This window comes from Antechinus flavipes, chromosome 4, assembly GCF_016432865.1.
Source record: "Antechinus flavipes isolate AdamAnt ecotype Samford, QLD, Australia chromosome 4, AdamAnt_v2, whole genome shotgun sequence".
Lineage (NCBI taxonomy): Eukaryota > Metazoa > Chordata > Mammalia > Dasyuromorphia > Dasyuridae > Antechinus > Antechinus flavipes.
The window spans coordinates 361062546-361080300 of NC_067401.1; the positions used below are offsets into that span (position 1 = coordinate 361062546).

General features: G+C 32.2%; 1 protein-coding gene across 4 annotated transcripts in view; it reads left to right on the top strand.

The window, feature by feature from the left end:
- The window catches only part of SMOC2 (SPARC related modular calcium binding 2), a 260249-nt gene that overhangs the window by 239881 nt on the left and 2613 nt on the right, over nucleotides 1-17755 (top strand). For 2 of the 4 annotated variants that reach the window (XM_051998150.1, XM_051998152.1), the window contains 3 exons: nucleotides 3461-3563; nucleotides 12208-12482; nucleotides 14832-14869. In XM_051998150.1, the coding sequence (XP_051854110.1) occupies nucleotides 3461-3563; nucleotides 12208-12482; nucleotides 14832-14869 (416 nt within the window). The remainder of the gene's footprint in view (nucleotides 1-3460; nucleotides 3564-12207; nucleotides 12483-14831; nucleotides 14870-17755) is intronic. The other 2 variants (XM_051998151.1, XM_051998153.1) reach the window with 1 other exon arrangement.

A 17755-nucleotide genomic window follows, 5' to 3' on the forward strand; every position in this document is an offset into this window, starting at 1 on the left:
AAGTTAATGAAGTAGAACTGGCTTAAATACATTCCTTTTACATACAATTTTTATATACACAAGAATAAAGGAAAAGTCCCAAGTGTCAAAGAGAAATTTATAAGAAACAGGGTACTTTTAACTGCATAAACATGTTTTTTTGTTTTTGTTTTTGTTTTTTTCAGAATCTAGCTGCTATGTTATAGAATAAAAAAACTGAAGGCATTCTTATTTTATCAAGTCTCAGAAATAGATAGTCTCACATTCTAAATGGGGTCTTATTTCCTCATTTCCTCATAGGTCCATTGAGAAATAATTTTCTAAAACAGAGCTTTCTAATCTTAAATAATTCTTTCTTTTGCTTAAGGGATCACTGGGAAATATGATGAGATTATTAATCCCCATTGATGGACTGATCTTTTCCCCTTAAACCTTCATACATTGCTCTTTTTTTATACTGGAGAGACTCCAGAGTAATTGGGATTCCCTGAATGATTTTCTAAGACTTTTCCACTGCTTTTTAAAATTAATTTTTCACAGAGCAGAAATTAGCCTGTCAGCAGCAATGTGTTTGTCATCTTCATTCTTATTACCAAAGAACATCAGCATTGTGAAGCTAGTGTGGTCTCAGAATTTCAATAATCTCTCCATCAAGAATGAGTTGAGGACCTTATTTATTCAGACTAGTAACTTCAAACTGATAGATCTCTGAGCCTTAAACTTAACACATTAAGACCTGACTAGAATTTTAGGGATTAATAAATAAGTGGGAAAGAAGATGTATTATCATGGGATCTTTCCAAATCTATAGAATCATACATCAGAGGTACCACTGAAAACTGCCAGCTGTATCCATTTCTAAAGAAAGATGATAGGAAAGACTTTATTTTTTCTTTCTTAGTATCAGGGTGTCCAATTCTTTGTGAACTTCAAAAAAAGAAAGTTACAAGATAAAACTGTGATGATGTGGCATGTCTGTAAATATTCAAAAATAACTCAAAGGAATGAACAATCTTTCAAACACATCTTTAAAAACAAAGAAAGAAACAAAAATCCCACAAAAACCCAATAATTACAATAATTGGACATGTAACTGTAAAAAAAACTTGAAAAGGAGCTCATTAAAAATCTCTAATTGAGCAACAGATTCTAATCTGTTCTAATCTCCCCAATCATGAAAATCAAAGGTGAAATTAATGATTAGAAATCTTTTTATTTAAAAACACAACTATTGAAGTAATAAATAAATCTAGGAGCTGGTTTTATTGGGGTAAAAACAAGACATATGGGCTATTAGTTAATTTAATTAAAAATAAAGAAGAAAACCAAATATCCAGTATCAATGAAAAGGGTGAAATTACCATTAATAAAGAAGAAATTAAAGCAATCATTATGAAATAATTTTCCCAATTCTATACCAATAAGTATGACAATTTGAGCAAAATCAATGAATATTTGTGAAAATATAAATTACCTTGAATAACAGTTCAGAAAGCAGAAAGCCTAGATGACTCAATCTTAGGGGGGAAAAAAAAATTGAACAAGCCATTCATGAACTTCCTGGGAAAAAAAATCACCAGGACCAGATGGGTTCACAAGTGAATTCTACCAAACATTTAATGAATAATTAATTTCAATACTATAGGAACTATTTGAAAAACAGGTAAAAAATAAATCTTACCAAATGTATTTTATACACAAATATGGTGCTGATACCTAAACCAGGAACAGCGAAAACAGAGGAAGAAACTTATAGATCAATTTCCCTAATGATATTGATGCAAAAATTTTGAACAAATTACTAGTAAGATGATTACAGCAATCTATCACCAGAATTATGTATCATAACTAAGCAGGATTTATACCAGAAATTCAGGATTGATTCAATATCAAGAAAAACATCATCATAATTGCTATATCAAAAACAAAACCAACAAAAATAATATAATTATCTCAATAAATGCTATAAAAGCTCTTGACAAAATACAGCATTCATTCCTACTTAAAAAAAATAAACACTGGAATGAATAAAAATAAAGGGACAGTTCCTTAAAATGATAAGCAGTATCTATCTAAAATCATCAGCAAGTATTTTCTCTAATGGGAATAAGCTAGAAGCCTTCCCAATAGAATCAGAGATGAAGTAAGGAGGTCCATTATAACCTTTATTTTTTCAGTATAATGCTAGAAATGTTAGCTATAGCAATAAGAAATGAAAAACATTGAAGGAATTAGATTAAGCAAATGATATAATAATATACTTTAAGAGAATGGCAGAGAACTAACTAAAACAATTACTTTAAATGATTAACAGATTTGCAGGATAGAAAAAAAATCCACCTAAATCATTGCTATTTTTTTATATGACCAACAAAGTCTAGCAGCAAAAGATATTTTTAAAAATTCCATTTACAACAACTGGAAACATTATAAAATACTTAGGAGTCTACCTGCCAAAACAAATAAAGGAACTATGTGAACATAATTACAAAACACTTTTTATACAAATAAAGTCAAATCTAAACAATTGGGAAAATAGCAATTGCTAATGGGCAGATTAAGCCAATATAATAAAAATGACAGTTCTGACTAAACTAATTTATTTATTCAGTGCCATACCAATAAAACTGTCAGAAATTAGATGATAGAACTAGAAAAAACAACAACAGAATTCATCTGGAAGAAAAAAAAAAGATCAAATATATCAAAGGAATTAATAAAAAATGTACAAAAGTAAGATGGTCCAGTGATACTCAATCTCAAACTTTGTAATCATCAAAACTATCTGGTACTGGCTAAGAAATAGAAGGGGAGAACAGTGAAATAGATACACAATATGGTAGTTAATGACTATAATAATCTAATGTTTGGTAAACCTCAAAACTCCAGCTTTGGGAGTAAAAATTTATTGTTTGACAAAAACTGTTGGGAAAAGTATAAAACAGTAGGAAACAAAGAAGGTATAGATGAGCATCTCACACTATCCAGCGAAGGTAAAAAAAAATTAAAGCCCCACAATAAAAAGGAGGAAAATACACACACACAAAAAAATAAAAATATATATATATATACACAGTCCACAGCAGTATAACAAAGTGAAACTTGTTTTTACAATGGATAGAGAAGTAGGAGTATAGAAGGAAGGAAGGATGAAATGAAGGAAGGATGTGTAGAAGGAAGGATGGAAGGAAGGAAGGAAGGAAAAAAGGAAAGAAGTAAGTAAGGAAGAAATAAAGTCACAAAGAGTCAAACATTATTGAAAAAAATGATTCACCACCAACAGCCATCCCCATTTTGCAGTTAAGGAAACTGAGGCAAACAGAAGTAAAATAATTTGCCAACAGTCATACAACTAGTGTCCAAGACCAGATTTGAACTTAGATCTTTCTTACTTGAAGGCAAACACTCATATCTACAATGCCATCTAGCTGTCTCATGTGATCATATTTTTAAATATAAATATATATGTTTAAAATTTCAGGTTGTCCTGGGGCCAAGAAGAATGAATTCCTGACCAGTGTTCTGGATGCTTTGTCCACTGATATGGTACATGCTGTTTCTGATCCCTCTTCCTCATCAAGCAGGTAAATTGTACTTCATTTTAAAGGGATTTGAAATGAACATTTCATAATTGCCACTGAAACTAACACAACAGCATTATATAATTGGGCTTAACTGAGACTCATGGGAAAGATGTTTTTTTCATCAAAATACAAAACATGTCTTCTCCTGGAAACATAGAATCTAGAGGAAGGGAATGATATCAATAGGTACTTTATTCAATAGTAGGCTATGTGATCTTGAGCAAGTCATTTTTTCTTTCAGCGATGCTCTAGGCACTTAATTATAATAACTACAAAACAATAAGTTGAATGACCTATGTTCTTTGAAATTAGAAGTTTGGTCCCATTTGTACAACCTATCCTAATCCCATTCCTTCAAGTACTTTTTGTAATAAGGCTGAAAGTGAAAATATTGTTTATGATAGAAAAAAAATCCTCCAAAAGAAATATTACATGTTTTATTCAGAAATGTGGGTTCTGCCCAGAATTCTTGATATTGTCTGATTGAATTTTAGCAATTATTAATTGGAATATTGAATTTATAATTCTTAGTTCTTTTTTCTTTTGAAATACCTAGTCATATTGTTCTTTCTATATTATTTTGACCAATTCTTCAAATCTATTGCCAAAAGACATGAAACAGTTTTTGTTTCTTCTTCCTTTTATATTTCCTTCTATAATACCAGTCTAATGAGAACATTTTTTTCCTGGGGCTTATTTTTGTATTCTAAGCATTATCAAAAGAGAATCATTGATTTCCCTACATTGGCACAATTATGACATATTAACCATCATTTTTTTTTCCTGAGAAGTAATAAATATTTCTCTCCTATATTTTCAGGATTAATTCTCAACTTCTATTATCTAGGATATAGTTTTAATCATTTCCCCCCCAAACTTAGTCCAGTTCTTCTGTTCTACTGAAAGGAAGGAAGAAGACAAACTAGCATTTATTAAGGACTTATCATGTGCTTGCCAGGCACAATACCAAACAAATAAATAAAAGGAAAGATAGTCATTGTCCTCAAAGAGCTTACATTATAATGGTAGGGTTGAGGTAGAGAAGATACCCAAAAGAGAGCTAAAGAACATACTGAAGGGAAGGAAATGAAGGTATCTGCAAGGGTATGGCTATGAAGTCTGGAAGCCAAGAAGAAGGCCTGGAAGGGAATTGAGGGTCAGCCTGAGTCCCTCCACAAAATTGAGGTCCCAGGAGAAACTAACCAGTGGAAGAAAGGGGTAGGCCTTACAGAGGCTACAGAGATGGTTAGATGTTCCAGGGTAAAGAAACCCTAGCTCCAATGGAAGTTACTACAGAATGAAACATTGGAAATGGTTTTGAAGTCCAGTAATGTGACTGGACAGGAATGAAGGTCCAAGAATTTTATTTTCCCTCAGTTAAAAATCTCTGTTATAGTAATTTAAGAGTAAGACATGAAAAGAAAAGGATTAAGATGGCAGAGAGGAGGCACACATTTGCTTAGACTCCAAGTTTTCTCTCAGAATTTGATTCATGACAAGCCTCAGAATTAATGCTTGACTGAAAAAAAACCCACAAATAATTACCAAGAGAAGACATCCTTGAAATTTGCCAGGAAAGGTCTGTTTTTGCTCAAAGGTGGGGAAGGTTTTAGATGGGCACAGGCTGAGGGCAGGCAGCAGCAGCGAGAGCACGGCAGGCAGCTCACACTGAGCAGACCAGAGGGAGATGGGGTGTGATCTCAGCCGTCTCTGCAGGAGAGCTTTACTACAGTATTGGATACTTTGCCCTGGCAGCAAGCCAGTAGACAAGCAGAGAAGCTAAAAAACAGGGGGTGAAGAATACAACCCCGAACAGCTAGGGTCTCTTGGGACCTGACCACCACCCCCATCCACACCACCCCCCACAGTGTCTCAGCATACTTGGAGTCTCAGAGTGCAGGCCTAGCACAGCCATTGCTTTCCTGCTAGTGCCTCGCTGCTACCCCCCGCAGTCAGTAGAGGAAGCTCAGTAACACCACCCAGACCTCCCCTATCCCCCACAAAAAAAGCAGATTCCATTTGGGTTTTTTTTTTCCTTTGCTAGTTTGTTTTCTTTGATTCTTCTTGGACAAAATGAGCAAAAAAATTTAAACAGATCTTAATCATTGATAGCTTCTATATGGATAGAGAGCAGACTTTAAAACCCCGAGGAGACTAAAAACAGACTGTCTCCAGATGAATCCCCAAAGGAGGATATCATCTGGTCCTCAGCACAGATGACTCTCATAGAAGAAATTAAAAAGGCTCTCAAAGAGAGCTAGAAGAAAAATGGGAAAAGGAAAGGGAGGTTTGGCAAGAGAGTCTGGAGAAGTCATCCCACTCATTTAAAGACAGAGTAGATAAAGAAATCAAATCGTTGAAAAATAGAATCAGTGAACTGGAAACAGAAAATAGCCCTCTAAAAAATAAAATTGGCAAAATGGGAAAAAATTCCGTAGAACAAAACAACTCACTTAAAAACTCAATTGGACAATTAGAAAAAAGATTTTTAAAAAGTGAGCGAAGAAAATACTTCATTGAAAATCAGAATCAAACAAATGGAATTGAATGACTCGAGGAGACACAAAGAATCAATCAAGCAAAACCAAAAAAAAAAAAAAATGAAACAATGGGAAAAAAATGTCAAATACCTTCTTGTGAAAACAACAGACCTGGAAAATAAATCTAGGAGAGACAATCTGAGAATGAATGGAGTCCCAGAAAAATATGTTGAAAAAAAAAAGTCTGGATATTATTTTCCAGGAAATTATCAAAGAGAAATGCCCAGAAGTCATAGAAACAGAGAATAAAATAGACATTGAAAGAATTCATCAATCATCTACTGAAAGAGATCCTAAAATCAAAACATCAAGAAATATAGTGGCCAAATGCCAAAACTATCAGATGAAGGAAAAAATACTGCAAGCGGCTAGAAAAAAACAATTCAAATATAGAGGAGCTACAATAAGGATTATCCAGGATCTAGCAGCATCCACATTAAAGGATCAAAGAGCCTGGAATATGATATTCTGAAAGGCTAAGGAACCAAAAATAACTTACCCAGCCAGAAGGAGCATTTTTTTCCCAGGAAAGAAGATGGACATTCAACAAAATAAGTGAATTTCACCTATTTTTGATGAAAAAAACAGAACTTAACAAAAAGTTTGATCTACAAATATAGAACTCAAGAGGAACCTAAAAAGGTAAAAAGAAATCTTGGGAACTATATTTCTTCTATAAAGATATATAAAAAAATACATGTATACCTTGTTCTAGAAACTAGATGTGGAAAGGACATTGTACCAGAAAAAGGGTAAAGTGGAGGTACTACATCTCACAAAGAGGCAAAGGAAACCTATTATATCTGAGAGAAAGAATGGAGGGGGATGAATATAGTGTGTATCTTACTGCCATCAGACTTGGCTTAAAGAGAAAAAAAATTAGACATATTCAATTTATGGTGAAACTTTCCCACCTCATTGAAAAGTGGGAAGGGAAAAGTGAAAAGGGAAGGAAAAAGGCAAATATAGTAAATGCCTCCTTTTCAGATCACGATGCAATGAAAATTACATTCAACAAAAAGCCAGGAGAAAAATAGACCAAAAAATAATTGGAAACTAAAAAAATCTCATACTGAAGAATGATTGGGTGAAACAGCAAATCATAGACATAATTAATACTTTCACTCAAGAAAATGACAACAATGAGATGTCATACCAAAATGTGTGGGATGCAGCCAAAGTGGTAATAAAGGGAAATTCCATATCTCTAGAGGCCTACTTGCATAAAATAGAGAAAAAGAAGGTCAATGAATTGGATTTGCAACTAAAAATGCTAGAAAAGGAACAAATTAAAAACCTCTAGTCAAACACTAAACTTGAAATTCTAAAAATAAAAGGAGAGATCAATAAAATTGAAAATATAAAAAAAAAACTATTGAATTAATTAATAAAACTAAGAGTTGGTTCTATGAAAAAACCAACAAGATAGACAAACCCTTAGTAAATCTGATTTAAAAAAGGAAAGAGGAAAATCAAATTGTTGATTTTAAAAATGAAAAGGGAGAATTTGCCACTAACAAAGAGGAAACTAGAGCAATAATTAGGAGTTACTTTGCCCAACTTTATGCCAATAAATTCAACAACTTAAATGAAATGGAAGAATACCTTCAAAAATATAGCTTGTCCAGATTAACAGAGGAAGAAGTAAATATCCTAAACAGTCCCATTTTAGAAAAAGAAATAGAACAAGCCATTAACCAACTCCCTAAGAAAAAAATCCCTAGGACCAGATGGATTTACATGTGAATTCTACCAAACAGTTAAAGAACAATTAACTCCAATGCCATATAAACTATTTGAAAAAATAGGGATTGAAGGAGCCCTACCAAATTCCTTTTATGACACAGACATGCTATTGATACCTAAACCAGGTAGGTTGAAAACGGAGAAAGAAAATTAGATCAATCTCCCTAATGAATATTGATGCTAAAATCTTAAATAAAACACTAGCAGAAAATTATCCTCAGGATAATACACTATGACCATTTAGGATTTATACCAGGAATGTAGGGGCTGGTTCAATATTAGGAAAACTATTACCATAATTGACTATATCAATAACCAAATTAATGAAAAATGTATGATCATCTCAATAGATGCATAAAAAGCATTTGATAAAATCCAACATCCATTCCTAATAAAAACACATGAGAGGATAGGAATAAATGGAGTTTTCCTTAAAATAGCCAGGAACATATATTTAAAGCCTCAATAAGTATCATATGCAATGGGGAAAAACTGGAACCTTTCCCAGTAAGATCTGGAGTGAAGCAAGGTTGCCCACTATCACCATTATTATTCAATATTGTATTAGAAATCTAGCCTCAGCAATAAGAGTTGAGAAAGAGATGAAAGGAATTAGAGTAGGTAATGAAGAAATCAAACTATCACTCTTTGCAGATGATATGATGGTATACTTAGAAAACCCCAGAGATTCTACTAAAAAGCTATTAGAAATAATTCATAACTTTAGCAAAGTTGCAAGTTACAAAATAAATCCCCATAAAGCCTCAGCATTTTTATACATCAACAAAATTAACAGCAAGAGATACAAAGAGAAATTCCATTCAAAATAATTGTCAATAGTATAAAATATTTGGGAATCTATCTACCAAAGGAAAGTCAGGAATTATATGAGCAAAATTACAAAAAAAATTTCCACACATATAAAGTCAGATTTAAATAATTGGAAAAATATTAAGTGCTCTTAGACTGAGCGAATATAATAAAGATGACAATACTCCCTAAACTAATCTATTTATTTAGTGCTATACCAATCAGACTTCCAAGAAAATATTTTAATGATCTAGAAAAAATAACAACACAATTCATAGGGAAGAACAAAAGGTTGAGAATCTCAAGGGAATTAATGAAAAAAAAAATCAAATGAAGGTGGCCTAGCTGTACCTGATTTAAAACTATATTATAAAACAGTGGTCACCAAAACCATTTGATATTGGCTAAGAAATTTGATCAGTGGAATAGGTTAGGTTCACAAGACAAAATAGTCAACTATAGCAATCTAGTGTTTGACAAACCCAAAGATCCTAACTTTTGGGATAAGAATTTATTATTTGACAAAAACTGCTGGGAAAACTGCAAATTAGTATCGCAGAGAAGTCATGGACCCACACTCAACACCGTATACCATGATAAGATCAAAATGGGTCTGTGATTTAGGCATAAAGAACGAGATTATAAATAAATTAGAGGAACATAGGAAAGTTTATCTTTCAGACTTGTGGAGGAGGAAGAAATTTGTGACCAATGATGAACTAGAGATCGTTATTGATCACAAAATAGAAAATTTTGATTCTATCAAATTAAAATGCTTTTGTACAAACAAAACTAATGTGAACAAGATTAGAAGGGAAGCAATAAACTGGGAAAACATTTTCACAGTTAAAGGTTCAGATAAAGGCCTCATTTCCAAAATATATAGAGAATTGACTCTAATTTATAAGAAATCAAACCATTCTCCAGTTGATAAATGGTCAAAGGATATGAACAGACAATTTTCAGATGATGAAATTGAAACTATTTTCACTCATATGAAAGAGTGTTCCAAATCACTACTGATCAGAGAAATGCAAATTAAGACAACTCTGAGATACCACTACATACCTGTCAGATTGGCTAAGATGATAGGAAAAAATAATGATGAATGTTGGAGGGGATGTGGGAAAACTGGGGCACTGATGCATTATTGGTGGAACTGTGAATGAATCCAACCATTCTGGAGAGCAATATGGAGTTATGCCCAAAAAGTTATCAAACTGTGGATACCCTTTGATCCAGCAGTGCTATTACTGGGTTCATACCCCAGATATTAAAGAAGGGAAAGGGACCTGTATGTACCAAAATGTTTGTGGTAACCCTGTTTGTAGTGGCCAGAAACTGGAAAATGCATGGATGTCCATCAATTGGAGAATGGTTGGGTAAATTGTGGTATATGAATGTTATGGAACATTATTGTTCTGTAAGAAATGACCAGCAAGATGAATAAAAAGAGGCTTGGAGAGACTTACATGAACTGATGCTAAGTGAAATGAGCAGAACCAGGATATCATTATATACTTCAACAACGATACTGTATGAGAATGTATTCTGATGAAAATGGATTTCTTCAACAAAGAGAAGATCTAATGCAGTTCCAATTGATCAATGATGGACAGAAACAGCTACACCCAAAGAAAGAGCACTTGGAAATGAATGCAAACTGTTTGCATTTTTGTTTCTCTTTCCAGGTTATTTTTACCTTCTGAATCCAATTCTTCCTGTGCAACAAGAGAACTGTTCAGTTCTGCATCCATATATTGTATCTAGGGTATACTGTGACATATATACATAGGACTGCTTGCCATCTCGGGTAGGGGATGTAGGGAGGGAGTGGAAAAATCAGAACAGAAGTGAGTGCAAGGCATAATGTTGTAAAAAAATTACCCAGGCATGGGTTCTGTCAATAAAAAGTTATAATTATTAAAAAAAAAAAAGAAAAGGATTAGCAACTGTTATAGAAATTTTCTATTAGCTGATATGAACTAATTCATCTCAATAAAATAAGGATAAAAAATTCTTAGATTTATGTTTCATGTTGTGGGAACGTATTTTTTTTTCTGGAAAAAAATAATTATCACTTACAACATTCCTCCACAAATGCAGAAAGCCATAAATTAATTGCCAGATGAGAGTACTCTTTACAAGTTTTAGGAAAGTAATTAGCATCAGAGAATTTCCTGAGGAATTTAACATACATAAATTTGATTTTGAAACCAATCAATCAAGTGGGTCTTAAGAAAACTATCAGAAACTTCCCAACCTTACTGAATAATAAGCTGTTTGACTCATATATATATATATATATATATATATATATATATATATATATATATATATGTATGTATATGTATATATGAGTCAAACAGCTTATGTATATATATATATGTATATACATATATATATACATATTATATATATGTGCATATATATATAATTATAGTTATATATATATATATATATAGAGAGAGAGAGAGAGAGAGAGAGAGAGAAATAGTTATATATTAAATGGAGAATAGTCCACATTGTCAATTCAATTCGATTCAATAGACACTTATTTTGGTTCTATTCTATGCAGGATACATGTTAAATGCTGAAAATTGAAAGACAGGAATAAAAAACAGGCTCCGTCCTCAAGAAGCATGCACTCTGCTTTTTCACATATTCAAATCAGTGAAAAGATTCATTTTGTCGTTCAATCTCTCCTGAAAAGTTTGCATTTCATAACATTGCATAAATCTTCTGATTCAAGATGTTATTGACCAAAAAATTAAATTCCCTTCCCTCATACACAAAAATACAAACATGCACATACATAAACACCTCTTAGAAATAACACCAGGATAGCACCAATGAATTAAGTGCAAATTGAACTAGAAACATAGGAATTCAATTGATTTCTTTGCTGTTTGGTCTCCTGTTTGAATTGGAGTATCTTCTTGAATTAACTATAAGATAAGTATGATTGTGTTATTTACAATCTGATCATTACCAAAGACAACACCTGACTGACTAAATCAACAATATCTTAGAATACATGAGTAATTTAGGAAGCTATATGGACAACTTTTTGACAAAGTAAATTAACAAATTTTAACAAAATACAAAAAAAAATGTGTTTTTCTAAAACCTTAGAAAAAGGTAATTTTTTTTCCTAAAGCAAATATGTGAGAACTCAAAAATCATTACACCCAAAAATTTAGGCAGAAACCGCTGCTAAGCATGTTGGTAGATTTTGTCTGTGCTTTTGGAAAAGAGAGCAACACATAGCTAGGAGGAATAAGGTTGATGAACTAATGTCATAGTTTTATGTATTGTTCTGTAATACTTAAGATAATTCAAATTTAAATTATCATTATTTGCAGTTATTTTCCCTACTTCAATTGTACCTCAAGCTTCCTAAAGACAGGGGTTAAGTGGTATTTCTTTTATGTCCCTTAGTAGGAGAAGAGAATAGATAAACATAGTAAATAACCAATATAGCCTTTTTTCAATGTTATATAAACAAATAGATTTCAAGAAAATCTCATACTTTGTTTTCATTTCAGACTTTCAGAACCTGATCCCAGTCATACTCTAGAAGAGAGAGTGGTCCATTGGTATTTCAAGTTACTTGATAAGAACTCTAGTGGTGACATCGGCAAGAAGGAAATCAAACCCTTTAAAAGATTCCTTCGAAAAAAGTCCAAACCCAAGAAGTGTGTTAAGAAATTTGTTGAGTATTGTGATGTGAATAATGATAAATCCATCTCTGTTCAAGAATTAATGGGCTGCCTTGGTGTTACAAAAGAAGAAGGTAAAGCAAACACAAAGAAACGTCATAGTAAGAACCTTTTCTAACTTCTTAAATCTTTGAATTAATCAAACCTTGGCATTTCTTAGATTTTCTTTTTAGATTTTACAAATTGCTTCTATTGCATAAAACATCCAAGAGTTTTAGAACAGAAGTTATTTTTTGCATGAGATTCTTAAGTCAATCATTAGTCACTAGGATAGTGGGTTCCTATTAAGGATAAAGGAAGTTTAAGCAGACAGAGTTTACATTGTTTCTACATTGTTTCCCTAAAATCAGATCATGGATAGAGAAGGGAAATCTGTATTCCATTTAAAAAAAATGTTTTCCCTCCAGTCCCCTGAAGGACTTATCTGAAAAGAATCAGAAGCATTTATTTTATGGACCTTGCATTTCTGGATTATAATAACTGAGAAATTTTGGGATATTGTCCTATTTATGGAGACTTACTCTGGAGACAGACATAGGAAGGAATTCTATGTTCAGGTAGGATAGGGACTTCTCTGGGGTCAAGAATGCTGCTGGTGGTGATAAATTCTTGGAAACATCAACTCATAGAACAAAGAAAGATAAAAAGTGCCCCAAATCCTGTGCAGATAATTCCCCAACTTCAGTGACAATGGAGAAGCAAAAAAGAAGGTAGAGGGTGCTAATAATAATTTTAAAAATTAGTCAGTAGTCAATTTGCTTATATTATTGATTTAACTATTAGTATTCTAAATATAAATTCCTTTGTTGATGACAAACTCTATGAGGGGCTAAATCATCTCATTTTTACTATATAGAAAACCAGGAATCTAAAGGAGAAATGTTGTAAATGATGTTAGTGGAAAAGTATATAAGTGGGGAAAAGAAAAGGCAGTGTGGGTTGCAAGATTGATAGGACAGCTTGTACACTCCATTGGTGTCTGAGTAGTATGAATGGAATGTGAGGAATACCACAAAGTGCTAAGTGGACTTATTCATGCAAATTGATGGGAGGACCTAGATTAGAGTTATAGAATAAAGGCAAGTGTGGATAGGTTATAATTCTTATTACTGAGGCAAAAACCTACACCCCCAACATTATAGATCTGTTGTTATATTAACATTATTGGAGAGATCTGAATATGTTTGTTGGCAAAAGAGAAAAAAAAATCAGTGGGGAGGGAAAGAATGAAGATGTAAACACGATAGCGGTTTTTCCATAACATAGATATTTTTTCTGAATACTTATTATATTAATACATTAAATTTTATCTTGTCAGTGTAAACACAGATCTAATATAAGATAGGATGATATGCTATTAAATGAAATCATTATATTTTGAAGAATTAGGAGTTAACTTGGATCATGTACTGGTGGGAATTAGCACTCTACAAAGTAGGAGATCTGAGGATTGCTATCAACTTTATTTGTATGTGAGCTTATTCTTATAAGTCCTAATACATAATCATTTCTTAACAGAAATTTCTTTCAGAATTTCAGTTAAAAATGATCTAAAAGAGCAATTGCCTATATTTTAAGAATAGTTTCTGTGATTAACCTGAGTATTCATTTGAGTTTAACAAATTTGAGTTATTAAGTACATTGAAGGGACCCTCTCTTGGACTTTCTGGGGATTCGGAGACAAAAACAAAATAGTCCCTGTCATTACAGACTATCCATTTTCCTGAGGGTAGAGGTGGAATAAGGGAGACAATGTGTGCTCAAATAAGCAACTATGAGGTATGTAGGGGGAAAAAAGAGGGATAATAGTGACAGAGATTGAAGAGATCATCAAAGGCCTTGTGTAGGGAAAAGTACATTCTGAACAGTTCTTTAAAGGAAGTTAGGGTGCTAGAAAGCAGAGATGAGGACTGGGTATATCCAAGATAGGGAGGATTTTTTTGTGTGTGTGTGTGTGTGAAAAAGCATGATGGTTGGGGCTAGAATGTTATATATGGGGAAAAGCTGACAGTATTCTTTAACTAGAACAAATGAATATAAAGAAAAAGTGTCATGAAATAAGGCTGGAAAAAATAATGATGCCCAAGTTAGATTATTTAGGACTTTCATGATCCAAATAGAGATTTTGATTTTTATCCCAAAAGCAATAGGAACATATTGAAGATTGGGGGGTGAGGTTATAAAATGATAAAATCTGTGTTTTAAGAATATAGCCTTGTGAAGAATAAATTGAAGAGGAGAAATAAATGGTAGCAGAAATACCAATGAGAAAGCTATTGGAATAGTTGAAGTGAGAAGTGATAAAGGTTTGCATCAAGGTATGAAAATGAAGGAGATAAATGTGAGAGATGTTGTAGAGCTAGAATCCAAGTAAAGTCAAGATACTTCTCTGAATTTGGACTATACTATGTGAAATGAAATATAATTTGAAATGCTTATTTTTCTTTCAGCTCCTAAAGTCAATTCTGAAAGTACTTCTAACAGGCAGGTAAGTGTAATATCCTATTAAGATTATTAAAATTCCATAGGCAGAATATATAAGAATATACTGAATATATGTTCACTCATTTTAGTCATATTCAACACTTTTGACCCCATTTAGGATTTTATTGGAGAAAGATAATGTAATAGTTTGTTTTATCTTCCCAGCTTATTTTACAAATAAGGAAATTGAGGCAAATGGGGTTAAATGATTTGTGCAAGGTCACAGACCTAGGAAGTGTTTGAGACTGGATTTGAATTCACTTCTTCCTGACAGCTGGTTTGGCATTCTATTTGATGTATCATCTAGCGACCTTATATAGAATATATAGATGTGTATGGAATATCTATATATGTGCACATATGTATATAGTTTTTTGTATATATACTAACATATCTATGTAGATGTATTATATATCCACAGAGATAGTAAATTAGATATCAATATCAATCTATGTATGTATAAAGATCATAATGCAAATCTGTGAAATAGACACAATTGTCATAAGTCTTTTCCCCTCTCCCTCTTTTGTTCAAATCTAGAGTATTTGCTAAAAGACAACATAAGTTGAATCATTTCTCTATCTCAAAAGGCCAGGGCAAATTTCCCTCCTTCACTTCAACTAGTCAATTTGTTGTTTACTTCGCCTCTTTCCTAGTTTGATGTTCCCTACAAAATTCCTAAAGCAAATTCTGCTTTTGTTATGGTTTTTAAATGGAGACCTCCTACACCTTGGCTGAAGCTTAAAACCATTTCACAGAACAAGATTTGTGATAAGTTTTTCTTTGTTTAGCAAATATTTATGGTTTTAACTTTTAAAATCCCTCTACAAATCATTTATGCTTTAAAAATGGGTTGGCCTAAAAATATTTTAGAAAACTGGAACTCCCCAAACTTTCAATCAAGGGCACACATGCACTAGATTCAATTACTCATGAATAGTCAGTTGAAAATACTGCCCATTATTCTGCTAAGAATATTCTCTTAGATACACCCATATATTTTAAAGGGTTTTTTTTGACACTATTACTATAAAACATGACTTTGTAATTAAAATTTGCTGGGTGAGCTATTAATGACATTTATGGAGTGTAATAATAAAACAATTATAAATATTCCTTGTGAGGAAAAAAAAAAGATAATGGGAGGCACTATCCAAGAAAATGCCCTTCTATATCTAGCATTTAATCAGAAAAAAAAATGCTAAAGATGACCCATCTAAGCTCTCTACTCAGTTCTCTTCTTCTTTTCTATTTGAAATTTGTATTTGATCAGAGCAATGTCATCTACTGTCCAAAGAAAAAAGTAGATTTCAAAATGTTTGCACCTTTTTGCTCATCCAGTGTACTGAAGTGCATATTAGTTCTATTAATTTAACTTCACCAGTTTCTTAATAAAGTCAAATTGTTCTGATTTTAAAGATACTTGGAATACTGTTTTTAAGTAAATCAAATTGAATAACATAAAAAGTTGTATTATTTCTGCAGGATTTTTAACCTATTTTTCTGTCTTGGATTCCTTTGGCAGTCTTATAAAGACTGTGGACCTTCTTTTCAGATTCATGTTTTGTAATGAAAAAACTATTATCAAAATGTGTTTCTTAAAAACTTCATGAATACCAGTTTACAACTAAACTATCTTAGAGAAATAAAATGCCAAGCTGCAGAGGATCAAAAGAAAAAAATAGTTTGGAGAAAGGGACTAGACCCGATTTCACTTAGTATAGGGGACACTAGGATAAAGGAAATTCCCTCTATCAATGCAGGTTAATACCTCCTCTGAAATTTATACCTTTAAAGAGTTGCCTAGAGCACTGTACTAATTTAGTAACTTGCCTAGGATTACACTGCCAATTTATGCCAGTGGCAAACTCTAAATCAAAGGATTCCTGCTTTTGAAGCCAGTTATCTAATCACTATACTCACTGATCAAGAAAATTGACTTCAGCCTCGCAAATTTGGATTATCACTTTTGGCTCTTAAATATATATATGTACACATTTGTGTATGTACATATATATATATATGTATATATATATATAATTTCTAAGGAATTACAAATTCTTATTTAATAGGAAATGGATATATTATTTCACAATTTAGTCAAAAATATTTCTGAATATAGTCATTTAAATAAAGTTTCCCATCATTTCTTTAATAGAGCATGGTCAATACAAATATTCTTCAGTTTTTGTCTTTACATTGTTTTGCTTATGAACTAATATATATGCATATGGTATACATCTCTCTATATATATATTTAAAATAACCAACTCATTAATTTGTATGTGTGTATATACATATCAGTTATTTGCATTACTATAGCTATTATATATAAAATGATTAATGCACAGTATGTAAAATTATTTTATTTTGAAAAAAAATAAGTAAAAATGCTTTTTAAGATTACTTCCAGTTTTGAATTTAGAATGTTCTTAGGTGGTGTTGTCAAATTCAAATGGAAACAGGGGCCAATAAAACATACATAATGATCCCTGGGGGCCCCACATATATTGACTTAAACTATATTATCTCTATTTTATTGTATTTTTATTAATTTTGTTAATATTTGCCCATGACATTTAAATCTCATTCCTTCACTGGGGAGTATTGGGGGTCACATGTTTGACACCCCTGCTCTATGAAACCATTGGTAAATTTGAGCTTTCTGAAAGGTACTTTACATAAGTCAAGTATGTGGTAGTCAATATATGATTTGAGAAACATGCCCACAGTCCCATTAAAAGATTCCATATGCAGTATTTAGGGTAATTGTATTTTCACAGAATTTTATTGTTTGTTCCATAATATCTCTTGCTTCATTTCATTGTGTTCTATGTAGACCAATGAAGCAAATCAGGAAAATAATCACTGGGGCCCAGCAATATGATAT